This window comes from Agelaius tricolor, unplaced genomic scaffold (assembly GCF_023055355.1).
Source record: "Agelaius tricolor isolate 1412-34295 unplaced genomic scaffold, bAgeTri1.0.p SCAF_15, whole genome shotgun sequence".
Lineage (NCBI taxonomy): Eukaryota > Metazoa > Chordata > Aves > Passeriformes > Icteridae > Agelaius > Agelaius tricolor.
This window is the reverse complement of record NW_027269275.1, coordinates 7504253-7517206: the sequence shown is the minus strand read 5'-3', so window position 1 is coordinate 7517206 and position 12954 is coordinate 7504253. Positions and strand designations below refer to the sequence as shown.

Sequence of the window (12954 nt, the reverse complement as noted above, 5' to 3'; positions counted from 1 at the left end):
GCGGCTCCCGCGCCCCGGCGGCCCCGCCCCGGCCCGCGCGCGGCCCCACGTGCGCGGTCGGGAGGCGGCCCCGCGCCGCCGCCGCGCGTTTAAATGTCCCGCCGGGCGCGGCCCGCGCCGCGCGCAGGGACGGGAGCTGCCGCGCCGTGAGGCAGCAGGCGCCCGGCGGAACCCGCCCGCCTCCCGCCCTGCCCCACCGGCCCGGCACCCGCCGACCACCCGCTCCCGGCCGGCGAGGGCCGGTGCGGCGGTGAGTGAGCGGCAGCGCGGGCGGGCAGGGGGCGGTGGGCGGCCGCGGGGCGGGGGGAGCCGGTGGGGCCGGTCGGGCCGCCCGTTGCGCGCCTCTGCCGGCCTTTGTGGGGGGGTCTGCGGCTGGGGCCCGCTCGGCCCCGTCCCGCGCTCGGCTCGGCCCGCCGGCCAAGGCGGGTGCCATGCGCCGGGAGAGGTGAGTGCGCCGGGCCCGCCCTGCCTGGGGCCCTGCAGGCCGGGCACCCCGGCAGCCTCCCCAGCCGGCGCTCGCTCAGCTTCCCCTCTCTCCGCAGCGACTGCGCGGACGACAAGGGTCCTGCCAAGGGGGACGCGGGTGCGGAGTACGCCATGCGAGCCCGCAAGAGGAAAGCTGATGTGGCCACGGTGAGTGCGGGCCCGGCCCGGTGCCCGCGGGCCAGCGCCCGCCCCGCCGCCGGGCTGGGCCCCCGCGGCCTCGCCGCCTTTTGTTGGGGTGCGGGCCCCACGCGGTGGGCCGGGGGCTGGGTGGGCCTGCGGGGCTGTGCTCCTGCGGGAACAGGCGTGTGTCACTGCGGCCAACAGCTGCTGGGCCCGCGGTTTGTGCTCCGGAAATCATATGTCGCTTTTTGTAGTTCTTACAGGATCCTGATGAAGAAATTGCCAAAATGGAGATGACTAGGAAAAAGCCGTGCGAAAAACAGGTAATTGAATTGGTTTTATATGTAAATATTGTAATCTCATGTAACCTTGCACTTACTTTGCAGTACATCATTATTTATGGCAGCGTGGTAAAACAGGTATGCTGCTGCCACATGCTGCATAGCAGTGGGCAAGGGGGACTGTTGGCCCTGGTTGATGATGGAGTGTGCAGAACAATTCCGTTCATATGTGTAGTTTTGAAGCCTTTGTTAGATACAAGGCCTGTGTTGGTCTGAAGCATTATGTTAATGCTGAAGTGAATTCAGCTGTCCTTGAGTTGAAGGGTGCACCTGTCAAGCCTTTAGACCTACTCTGCATTTGCTTCTCTAGAGAGGGGCAAAAGTACAGTCATGTGCTTATGCTTGTACATGTGCTCCTTGAGCACGCAGACAGGATCATCTCTTGAGGTGGTGCTCCTTGAAGTCATGTCTCTACTTCTCTGTCATCTGGGAAAGAGGAAAGCATCCCCTTTTCTCCTAGATCAGCTCTATTCCCATTGACAATTATCAGACAGACTAAGTAAGGGGTTCCTGTTAGAACTTTGAAGTGTATACTTGATTCTCATGGTGTGGTAAAACAGGCTTTGTTTCTCTGTAGAACAAAGGAATATCTCTGTAAAGTCACTCTACCTGTGAAAATCAGTCCTGCAGTGGAGGTTGATAGTGACCATTGCTGACTTTCTCAGCAAGGCATGTAGAATGAACTAGTTTAAAAAGTTGAATGCCATGTGTTGTGTGATGTTAAAATTGTGATGCTTCTGTACCTTGAGTAGCCTGTGTTCTGCAATAGGTGCATTCCCCTTTTTTCCCTGGCACGTGCACTCCTGCTCAGTCCCTGTCACTGCACACCCAGGGTGATGCTGAAGGTGCAGAAGTCAGGGGCAGGGTGTGCAGCCTGTCCTCGTTTGGGAGGCCAGGCTGTGCATAATGTGGCACATCTAACCCAAAGTGGCAGCTGGAAGTTCTAAGACTGAAGTGCTACCATAACAGATGGGCATCATTGTTTGGAATGGCCTCTGCTTGTTGCAACTGCGTACACTAGTTATCAGTCAACATATTAAGCAGGGCTCAAATGGTGAGCATTTAATGAGGGGATCTCTCCTTCCCTTCTGTCTTTCTTTTGCACAGTATATTAAACTAATTTCTCACTTCTGACAAGGAAGAGCTGTCTGTCCTTCACTGCAGCTTTCTCCTTCACCAGAAGATTCATTCTGTCTAAACTGAGCATGGCCTTCTCATGCATGTTTATTGCATAATAACGAAGAATTTGTTTAAAAAAATCTCAATGGGGACCCAATTTTACTGTCTTCCAGAAAGACAGTGGAAGGAAACTTGAGGTACCTTTTGTATATGTTGACCTAAACTTTCAAAGCAGATAAAGACTTCCAATTTCATCTTCTTGTTTGTGCTCTTGGCCTGGTAGCCTTTCAGTGTTACTTCAGGAAGGATAGGTAAACTAAAACTTAGATAATTTAGGCAATAGGCATCAAAAATCATTCTTGGGAATTTTTCGAGGTCATTATAGGATGCTGTTGGAATTTGACCCCTTCATTCTATAAACAATAAATAACATCATGCCTATATATCTTTCCCTGCATAGATCAGGTATTTTTGTTGTGACAAAGTAGCCAGATTGTTCCAGATCTGGTTAAAAAAGCTAACATTTGGCTGCACAGCAGCAGCTCTTCAGTCTATGGTGTGACACAAGCTATTCTCTGATATAAATTGCCATGGACCACTAATGAGAATATGTTTACGGTTCCAGCAGCAGTGTAGCAGGCTGGAATGATAGCCAGGGCGACAGTTATTCTGTGGAGACACGGCAGTTCTAAAATGCAGGCAGCTATAAATCCACTGCAGCCTATACCACATGACTTCTACATTAAATAAATTGTTTACTGACACTAGTTTATCCACAAGGCAAAATATCAGAGTCACATCCCACTTTATGACATCTTCATAGTCAATTCATTAGTTTTCTTCTGTAGAACATAAGGCCTCAGTTCTTAATTAGGATGCCGTTACCCTTTATGTGATGAAAGGGTGGCTATATCATCAGGTCTGTGACAGCAGAATATTGCATAAATTCTGTGTTTGATTTTGGAGAACTGGCACTGCTGTAATTCTGCTAGCAATTCTGGCTGCTGTGTGGGGATGAATACACTTCTGAGGCTCCATGTAAAACAAAATTCATCTAACTAGATTAGAATAATCTGTCTAATTGTAATGCAAGTTGCATGGTCACCTCCATATAAAGTGAAGAATGGAATCTGTAAGTTAGTTTCTTTAGATGAAACTGGCTAATGTTTTCATGTGTAAAGGTGGAGCAAACTCTCAGGAAGGAGTTTCGATCACTTTCTTACTAGATGTTTTTCAGAATCTGATTTTAGCATTGTCAAAGAGTTCCATCTAAGTGTTTTGAAAATAGCCTCAAAAAAGATTCTTTTACTAATCTAGATTAACTTTTGAAGATTCAGTTAAAAAAAACCAAACAAAACAAAGGCTACAAAAAAGGAGTCCAAACTATACACAGGTTGAGAACTGACTTGGCTCTAACCTGGATTTGGACATTTAGACTCTTATTTCAAAGGAGTAGAAGCTCCTATGCTATCCCAAGAGGATTGGACCAACTTAATAGTGTAAGTTGCTATTTTCTGTCCTGTTTGTGAAATCTGCAATTCCCTTCTGATGGCAAGGAAAAATTCAGTACTTCAAAGTAATGCATCCTATGAGTGAAAAGTGGCTAGAATTATAGGTCTTGATATTTCTGATGGGCAAACTAAGGCTGTGGACTTGGAAGTGATACCACCAGTCTGTGGTATAAGGTGCTGCTTTAAAGGTGACAAACAGGCCTGTTCCCCTGCCATTGATTTCCATGCTGAAAAACCTCTGGTGCTGCTGTTTGAATGCAGTTCTGTGTCATTCTCTTCCTCTTGCTGCACTCCTTGCTTGTCAGTGGAAGCTCATTCTGGTGGCCCCTAGCTCACATTGAGGTGCACAAGTGTTTCAGCAGTCTGTATTTTTAGGTGCTCTGCACTGAAGGCCCTGCCTGGCCTGTAACCAATAACCCCAGTGCTCAGTTTTGTGTCTGATCCATATCCTGAAAGTTGTTCAAAAAGATTATTTTCTATGAATATTTGGTGTATCAGTGAATGGTGACATGCTGCAGGAAACTGGGGCTTGCTAATGTTTGAGCTTTATAAAGTCCCCCACCTCTGAACTCCTGGGTTTTCTCTGTTTGGAGCTGTATGGGCTTGGGTGCCTTATCATCCACCTTCTTCCCTCTTGGTACCTCTCCTCCTAATGAGCCTTCTCAGATGCTTTTTTTCCTCCAGTCTGTCTTTTGTTCTCAGGTCTGAGATACAGATCAGCATCTGATTAGTTGCTCCTGTACCTAGAACATTACTCTGGGAGTCACCAAGCTTTCTTGCTGGGCTCCACACAGATTTGAAGAGGCTGTTCTCCCCACTGATGTTTTTGCTTGTGTGCTGCTTCAGCTCCTGTTTGTCTCAGAACTTAGGACTGTAGTGTTTTCTCTGTTAGGCTGCACAGATTCTGGGTAGCATCTGTTGCTTTCTGACAGGGCTTCACTTTTGGATTGGCTCTGTGCAAGCCCAAAGGAAACTCTTCATGGTTTCCTCATACCCTCCCCACCTTAAACTGTTCTTTTTTTCAGTAGTGGCTCCTATTTCCTTTCAGTTGCAGTGTGAGGTAATGCAGTTTCTTGATAGTATTTCTTGCTTTCGATTGAGTGTCCTGCTAAATCTGTTTTAAAGACTCAAGAGCCTGATTGATATGCTCATTCTCTCCACCAAAATGTGTGCCAGAGTTATGGTGCTCCCTCACCCACACTAATTAATTCCTGTCTCCTTCCCCATAGGCTGCTTTCTTTTGAGGCCCTGCACATTAGTTTCATTCTTGTCTCTAGCTGAGCTGTGTACTTGTAGTGTTGCTCACATCTTTTCCCCAGTGTCTTGTTAAGTGACATTATGTTGTCAAAAACTTTGTTTTCCCTTCTTTTCAAAACACCTAAGAGGCTCTTGAACTTTGATTTCTGTTTCCTTATAGAAAATTGAGGGTGGTGAAATATCTTTAGTATTGTTGCATGTGATGTGTCTCTTTGAGAGCTTTGTGAGCAAGTCTCTTGTCCTTCAGAAGCTGCTGGTGTAGTAGACACCTTTAAATAGATACTGTATAATCTACTGCTTTTCTGTTTGCTGATTAACTGATAAGACAGCACTTCTCCAAAGGCTGTTGGCAGCTGGGCTTGCTGTGCAGTTTGGAGAACAAAGTGTGACTAAAGTCTAGTTTTGAGGGAGGACAAAAATTAACTTAAAAGCAACGCTGATGTGATATTTTCATTTGAACTTTCAGTTTGTAAGGAGTCTGTAATTTTTAAGATAAGGATACTATTCCCTTGTTTTGCCTCCTCCCCACCCAAATTAAATCCTGGCATGGCTGTGTATGTAGCTATACTGTATTTGCATGTAGAACTCCCAAGAAGAAAAAAGACTTGCTCTATGTGTCAGTAATTTAAAGTGCAAAGCAGTCTTAGCTGTGAGAGAACTGTGAAATGTGGTTTTGGTTTCATCAAGTCAGTGGTTTCTGTTTGTGAAACCGGTGCAGGAAGGAGCCATTTTGCTGGAAAATGATGTCATATGTAAGAAAGATGGCAAAAATCAGCTGTGGGAGCTTTTTTTGCAAGAGGCAAAGTTTCACATAGTGTTTTACTTGATGGTAGCTAATGATTCTCCTGAACTTGTTTTTATTTTTTTTTAGCATGTTAGAAATCTGTTAGGGAGTTCTTTTAGTGGTGCAGAACTGATCAATTTGCAGTAAGATGGCTGACTTCAGTATTAAACAGAAATGCCAAATTTTAATTTGCTTAGGCATGATGACTTGGTGCTGGCTTCATATTCTACTGCAAATCAAGTAGTGTTTTCCTGGGGCACTGTGTGAAGTGTACAAGATCCTATTTAAGAGTTAGATGGTAGAAGAGTAAACCTAGATTTAAGTTCTGGTCCAAATAAAAGTTGAAAGGACATGACAGGTGAAGTTTTGGATAGCTGATGTTTACAGACCATGGCAGAATTCAACATATAAAATTATTAGCTTTATAGTTTAGTAGCAATTGCTTCACATGTACTTGGCTGTATTCTGAAAATTGGGTCATAAGTGCTTTGGGCTTTTATCTTAACTCTGCTAAATGAATGAGTACAAAATCCTACCAACTGTTTTGCTGTGTTCACCATCTGAGATGCTTTGCATGAAAGCATGGCTTCAGGCATGAGAGCATGGCTTCAGGCATATTATCTACATATTCCTGACCAGAAATCCTGACCTCATATTTGGGTCTTTGAGTTCCATCTGCTTGTTCTGTACTTGAGGGCAAATATATTTTTGGTAAAAACAAAACACAGCATGAGTAGGAGGTTCCGCCTGGGTATCCTTCCATGAAACACTTAGGGTCCTTCAAAAGAGCAGGGTGGATGTTCTTCAGCTTTAGTTCCAAACTTTCTCTACCTTCTCTACCCTCTCTACTCAGCACAAGCGAGGCCACATCTGTAGTGTTGTGTCCAGCTGTGGGCTCCCCAGTAAAAAAAGGACTTGAGCATACAAGAAAGAGTCCAGAAAGGTCCATTAAGGGAATTCAGGAACCAGAGCATCTTGCTGATAAGGAAAGGCTGAGGAAGCTGGGGCTGTTTAGCCTGGAGAAAATATCTGTGGTGATTTGTGTCAATTGTTTATAACTGTTTGAAGGGAAGATGTAAAGAAGATGAAGCTAAGCTCTTCTTTGTGTGAGGGGACAAAAGGAGATGGACACAAACTGAAGCAGAAGAGGTTCCCTGTGAATATTGTGGAACACTTTTTACTGTGAGGGCAGCCAAGCATGGCACAAGTTGTCCAAAATTGTTCTGGACTCTCCATTCAAGCCTTTTGGCCATGGTCCTGGGCAGCTGGCCCTTGGTGGCCCTGTGTGAGCAGGGAGGTTGATGAAAAGACCTGGAGGTGCCTTCCAGCCTCTACCGCTCTGTGATTCTGTGCAGTTCAAAGAGATAAGACACTGGCAAGAAATTGTGACAGAAGTTATGAGTATTATCTACCTACAGCTAAAATGCTTCCTTTAAAAAGCACAGTGTGAAATCTGGTGTTTGGTTTGACAGAAGTCCTGGACTAACATCCACGAGCATGCCCACATGCTGATTCCCACTCCGGACAAAGACGACGATCCCGTCCGTGTCGATTACTCGCGCTTTATCCACCTGAGCGTTGTTCCCACCAGAGCTACCCCTCTGCCAGCTCTAGGGTGAGTGTGCTGGGCTGCTGCTGCTCTGCCTTCCTCCTGTCTCATGAGCCAAGACTAAACGTTGATCTCTTTTAGCTGGGCAAACAAGGATGATGTATGGAAAAACATGATAAACAAAGAAGAGACCTACGTGAGGGATAAATTCTACATGCAAAGGCACCCCCAGCTGCAGCCCAAGATGAGAACCATCCTTCTAGACTGGCTAATGGAGGTAAGCTTTTCTGTGCTTCTGAGTGTTTCAAGTGTGCTTTTGTTGAAGTGCACTAATAACTGTCATGAGTGCACTTCAGGAGCATGTTTAGCTCCACATACTTGTCTTCATCTTAAATTTTGTCAATGAATGACACCAAACTTAAAGAATATATGATGTATTGAGCTGATGATTGGCAGACTGTCAATACATTCTGTTACTCATTGAGATTGATAGTGGGCAATAATCAATTTGTTCCTATCACAGGGTAAGCTTTTAAGATCACACTGCAGACAAAGGCTGAACAAATAATTACAAAAGTCACTGTAAGAGGTAGGATGGGCAGCTCTGAGATCAGATCCATCTCCTAGCCTTTTTATCTGTTTTTGTCATGCAGAATGTGCTACAGCTCCTCTTGTGTCTGAGTCTGTTTCACTGTTTGGGTGAACTGATGGCATAGTCCCTGTTCTTAAAGTGCTTGTGAGAATTTTCTCTTTTGAGGTGTTGGAATGATGGATCTTTGCAAAAAATGAGGAACTGATGTTCTCACATTGTTGGAACATGTGCTTGCATTTCCTAGAAGGGTTTTCACTCTGATCTGTTTTTTTTCTTGGAAGTTACTGTAATGGCAGTCATCTTGTGTCAAAGGAAACTGTTTAACTCTTGCAGTTAGTTAACATGTTACTTCACAATAGCAGTGAACTAGAATGCTAATATAAATTTTATGTCTATCTTATGCTTTTTTTTTTGGATACATATGTAGCATCTAGTTTTTACTCTTTAACACTGTTCTTGACCTTTGTAATCTGTGTTGTTTCTCCAGGTTTGTGAAGCCTACAAACTTCATAGAGAAACTTTTTATTTAGCACAAGATTTCTTTGATCGCTTTATGGCCACACAACAGGATGTTGTAAAAACACTATTACAGCTTATTGGTGTCACTTCTCTGTTCATAGCAGCAAAGCTTGAGGTAAGTGTCTCCAGCTTTACTTGCCATAAAAATGTGAATGGACACACAGCACACTTCTTGGATGCTGGACATATTGTGGAAAGCTTTATGGAGTTACTTGCTACCTTTTTTTTCATATGGGAGGCAGAACAAAGATTTTTTTGTTTGTTTGTTTTAAACATTCCTGTTTTTTTTAGAAGTGTGTAAAATTATACTGTGATGTTATCTAGATTTCTCACTAGAGAATTCAGTTTTAGAATAAATGTAAAGTTTTAGTTGCAGTTGCTAAATGAATTTTTGGCTGGCTGCTGTATACAGAGACCACTTGTTGCACTTTCATTGCAATAGAGTACCTACTGCATGATAGTCTGGGCTATTATTTACTGGGACAATTCGAACTACTAAAATACACAGTGCTTTTTAAGCTCTTAGTTGTTTAAAAGAGCTGATGTTCAGTCTGTTCTTAAGCAAGAGATAAAAGGCCTTTTCTTTAGGATGCTTGAAAATAATCTTGATGTCAGTTGTGATACAGTGACAGTGGTGCTGTAGTCAAACAATGTAGGTTTGTACTGACCTGCCCAAAGTGAGAGTTGAAGGCTATGGTGGGCAAGAAATCTGTGTCCATTAAAGGCAGAGAACACAGGAGTTAGAATGGAGGAATAAGGAACTATCCCCCCTCCCCTTTCTGTTTCAGCAGGCTGAAGCAGTGGTTGTTCTGCTTATTTCTTTACTTTTTGTAAAAGTAACACATGAAACTAGTTGCAACCTATTCCACAAATTAAAGACTTGATCTTCTATCTTTCAGGAAATTTATCCACCAAAGTTGCACCAGTTTGCCTATGTTACAGATGGAGCCTGTACAGAAGATGAAATCATCAGTATGGAATTGATCATTATGAAGGTAATATTTACAAGTGGAATTAGTTTTTAAAAATGTATAGCATAATCAGACTAAAAGCAGAGCTTCTCAGTTAATCTTAGGTGCTGCTAACAGGCCCAATTTCTCTTACTAATTAGAAAGCAGTGTTTTCTTTAGGTAACAAGTGAGCTAAAGCATCCACCAGTATGTGTGTATTAACAAAATTATTTGTTCCCTGTCTGTATCAGCAGGAAGAGCTACAAGAGAGTATTTGATTTGCATGTTTTAAAGATGCCTTAACCAACTGGGATTAGAGTTTGTGATTGTTTAACCATCTTGCATGGTTTAAGTTAGGAACATAAATTGGCACTGAAATCTTGTGTGTGTCTGTTCTTTCAGGCTCTTAATTGGAACTTAAATCCACTGACAGTTGTATCGTGGCTAAACATTTACCTGCAAGTTGCATATTTAAATGATCTTTATGAAGTAATGCTGCCACAATATCCACAGCAGATATTTGTACAAATAACAGAGGTAACTCCTTTCCTTCAAATGCTGTTTCACCTGGAAAAGTGGTTTTCTGTCAGGCTTACCCAACATCTATTGTCTTTTAGCTCTTGGATCTCTGTGTGCTGGATATTGGCTGCTTGGAATATACCTATGGAATACTTGCAGCTTCTGCTTTGTATCACTTCTCCTCATCTGAGCTGATGCAGAAAGTTTCAGGTATTGGCATTTATAAACTTCAATCTTGTGTGTTGACAAATACTATGTCTTGATTCAGGCAGATAAATGAGTGTCTTGTGTTGCAGGTTATGAGTTCTGTGAGATAGAGGACTGTGTGAAATGGATGGTCCCATTTGCCATGGCTCTGAGGGAAGTAGGAAGCTCCAAACTCAAACACTTTAGCGGGATAGCTCCTGAAGATTTGCACAATATACAGACACACATCAACAGCTTTGATTTGCTGGTATGTATATGCAAATGAAGCCAAAAAGCTGTCTGAAATCTCTGAAGTCTTGTTTCTTTGGTTTGAACATACAGTCAGCTGAAGAGAAGCATGAGCAGGTTGAGACTGAGGGTATTTAGATTATAAAAGGTATAAGGTTGTAGTCCAGATACAAAATTCTTGAGACAAATACTTTTCTTGGCACTGATTTGTTTAGTATTTTGTTTAAAAATATGTGCCTTCAGCCTCTCATATCAAAAAGCATATAATTACCCTAGAAATCAGAAGCATTTCTCTACCCTTTGGGGTACTTCAAATACCATGTGTTAGACCTTTCTCTCTGGGAAATACCACTGATAGAGTCTTGTCTGATCTGGAGAAAAACAAAGATTGATCACTTGAGACTGATGTGGTGGGACTGTTACGTGACAGTGGTCACTGACAAGCAGTGGAGCAAGAGTGGTTATTAATGTGAGAAACTTGCAGAGGGTCAAAATCTTGTTCAAAGAATTGTGGTTTAAGCTATTTGGGTTAGTTTTTCTCTTTAGGTTATTGAATTCTAGGTAGAAGTTAAAGTTCTTCCTGCTCAATTGTTTCTCTGCTTTGCTCTCTTGAAGGTACAGGAGTGCTTGTATGTTATGAATGCCTAATGCTAATAATCAGATTCCAAAAACTAATACTGATCTCTTTGAGTTGTACTACAAGTAACTACTGTGTACTATGTGATTTATCAGTTACTGTTAGGAGAGTTAGATATGGATATGCAATGCATTTCCAGATTAACAGTCTATCAGATTATAAAATACTGAATTCTCTTGATCTGTTGCATAAACACACCAAAGTAAAGATTTCAATTCTTTTCCTCTCTTTTTCATGTGCTTTCAGGACAGAGCTCAAGCAAAACAAGCCATATTGGCTGAGCAAAATAGGACTTCACCTTTCCCCACTGGTGTCCTTACACCACCACAAAGTAGTAAGAAACTGTCTTCTGGACTGCAATCAATCTGACTTTAGGAATTTTTGGTGGACAATTTTGCTCAAGTGCCTGTTCTGCTGGTTTTGGCTCCTGGTCCATTACAGAAATGCTGCCAGTGAAGTTCATAAGCTTTCACGGAATCTGAAAAGGAAACCTTACTTTCATCTGACAGAAGTTTTTCTATTTGAAATAGTTTTATTGAATGTTAAAATATTTTAAAGAAATGGATCAAGTACACCAGCCACTTGAAAGAACACTGAAGTGTGCTCCAGATGCTGCTACGGAGGGTGATGCTTGATCAACTGTTCAGAAAAAGGGCTTGAAGTTCAAATTAGTTACTGTGCCTGTTTGTCCTCTGGGTAATCTGCAGATTTCTCTCCCTTGCTGACAAATGGGCAAAAAGTGCTGTGGAAGACAACATTTCAAAGCCTCTTTTTCGAATGGTCGGCTTACAACTTGATGCCTTTTAAAAAACTCTTTATTGTAAAAGCTGCTATGTCTCTGTGTATTCATTTTTAATAAAAATGCTGTCTAAGACAGCTGGTTTTATGTATATTTCTATACTTCTTTTAACTATGATCAGTTAAGGTTTTTTCAGACTGTGACCATTAATAAGTGTGGGAGTTGGGGATGAATAGTGTAGAAACTATTGCTTTATTTATTTACCACTATTGGCTTATCCATGGAAACTTTTTATTTGGATACTAAAGTAAAGTTGTCATGTTGGGCTACTTGGATTTCCTCTAGCCAGGTGCAGGAGGCTGGGGAGGGGATAGTAGACATGACAAGTACATGGGGAATTAACACTCTGTAATGATCAGCTTACTGGGGAATTCTTGAATCAGGTTGTCTAGATTGTTACCCTGAGGTGATCAGTAGGACAAGTCTACCTCTTCCTAAAAATCATTTAAACATTGGGGGTTTGGCACAGTATTTGACAAGCAATCATGTGTGCAGTTTAATTCTGGAGAGGTATGTGCCTTGTTACAGGAAAGTCTTTGACTTTTGCAATGTCTGAGAATCACAGAGAACCTAGTGGGACATTTTCTGGAAACTCATGGTTCTGGAGAGGAGGAGAACACAGAAATAAATGGTTCTTTGTTTTTTGTGTGTTTTTTGGTGCTTATTTTGAAGGACTGTTCAATAACACTGAAAACCTTTGTGAGACTACCAGGGTTCCTCATGTCCTGCTGCAGATAACTTAAATGCTACATTTAATATTTCAGGAAGCTCCTATTCTGTTGTTGGTTAGATTTTTTTTTTTTTTAACAATAGTTCCCAGCAAGGCTGCTTTTTATTATTTTTTTAAGTTATTCTGCTATTTTCTCTTCCCTCACCCAGTATTCTGATAAATGTTAAAGCTTTAATGTAATAAAAATGCCTGTGGTAATTAATGGTAAGCAAGTTCTTTGGTGCTGCTGGCTTTTTTTCCTTGCAATGAATGGTTATAAGTTCTGTGTTAACAAGTGCAAATGTGAGCTGAACATGTTTGCTGGTGCCAGTTTAGAGAGCTTTTAATTTCTCAGAGAATTGCATGCCCTAGACAAAGGGGATGTAATTTTTGCTGATTATTGAAGGATTTGCCAAGATGTATTTTGGTGCTTTGTCCTTAAATGTAGAACACAAAATGGGGGTGGATGAGGGAAACTAATCCTCCTGAAAGGTAGTCTGTGGGCTTAATTCCTAAATCAGCAACCATGCTTCAGTGCTAGGCCTTTTGGTGTTTGTTTTCAGATCTTCGTCCCTTTTAGATGTTTCACAGAAAAATTACAATTCCATTTCAGCCTCCTTTGTTCTG

General features: G+C 42.5%; 1 protein-coding gene across 2 annotated transcripts; it reads left to right on the top strand.

The window, feature by feature from the left end:
- Positions 1-2: 2 nt before the first annotated feature.
- Positions 3-12560, top strand: CCNE1 (cyclin E1). Of its 2 annotated transcripts, none has more exons than XM_071440297.1 (11): positions 3-250; positions 543-633; positions 861-929; positions 7091-7233; positions 7309-7444; positions 8247-8393; positions 9178-9273; positions 9631-9765; positions 9846-9957; positions 10044-10201; positions 11066-12560. In XM_071440297.1, exons 2-11 carry the CDS (start codon positions 598-600, stop codon positions 11186-11188), a joined length of 1155 nt encoding a protein of 384 aa, XP_071296398.1. In that variant the 5' UTR covers positions 3-250; positions 543-597; the 3' UTR covers positions 11189-12560. The 2 variants fall into 2 exon arrangements, with proteins under 2 accessions (XP_071296398.1, XP_071296397.1); XM_071440296.1 differs by lacking the exon at positions 3-250 and adding an exon at positions 300-445.
- Positions 12561-12954: the final 394 nt, after the last annotated feature.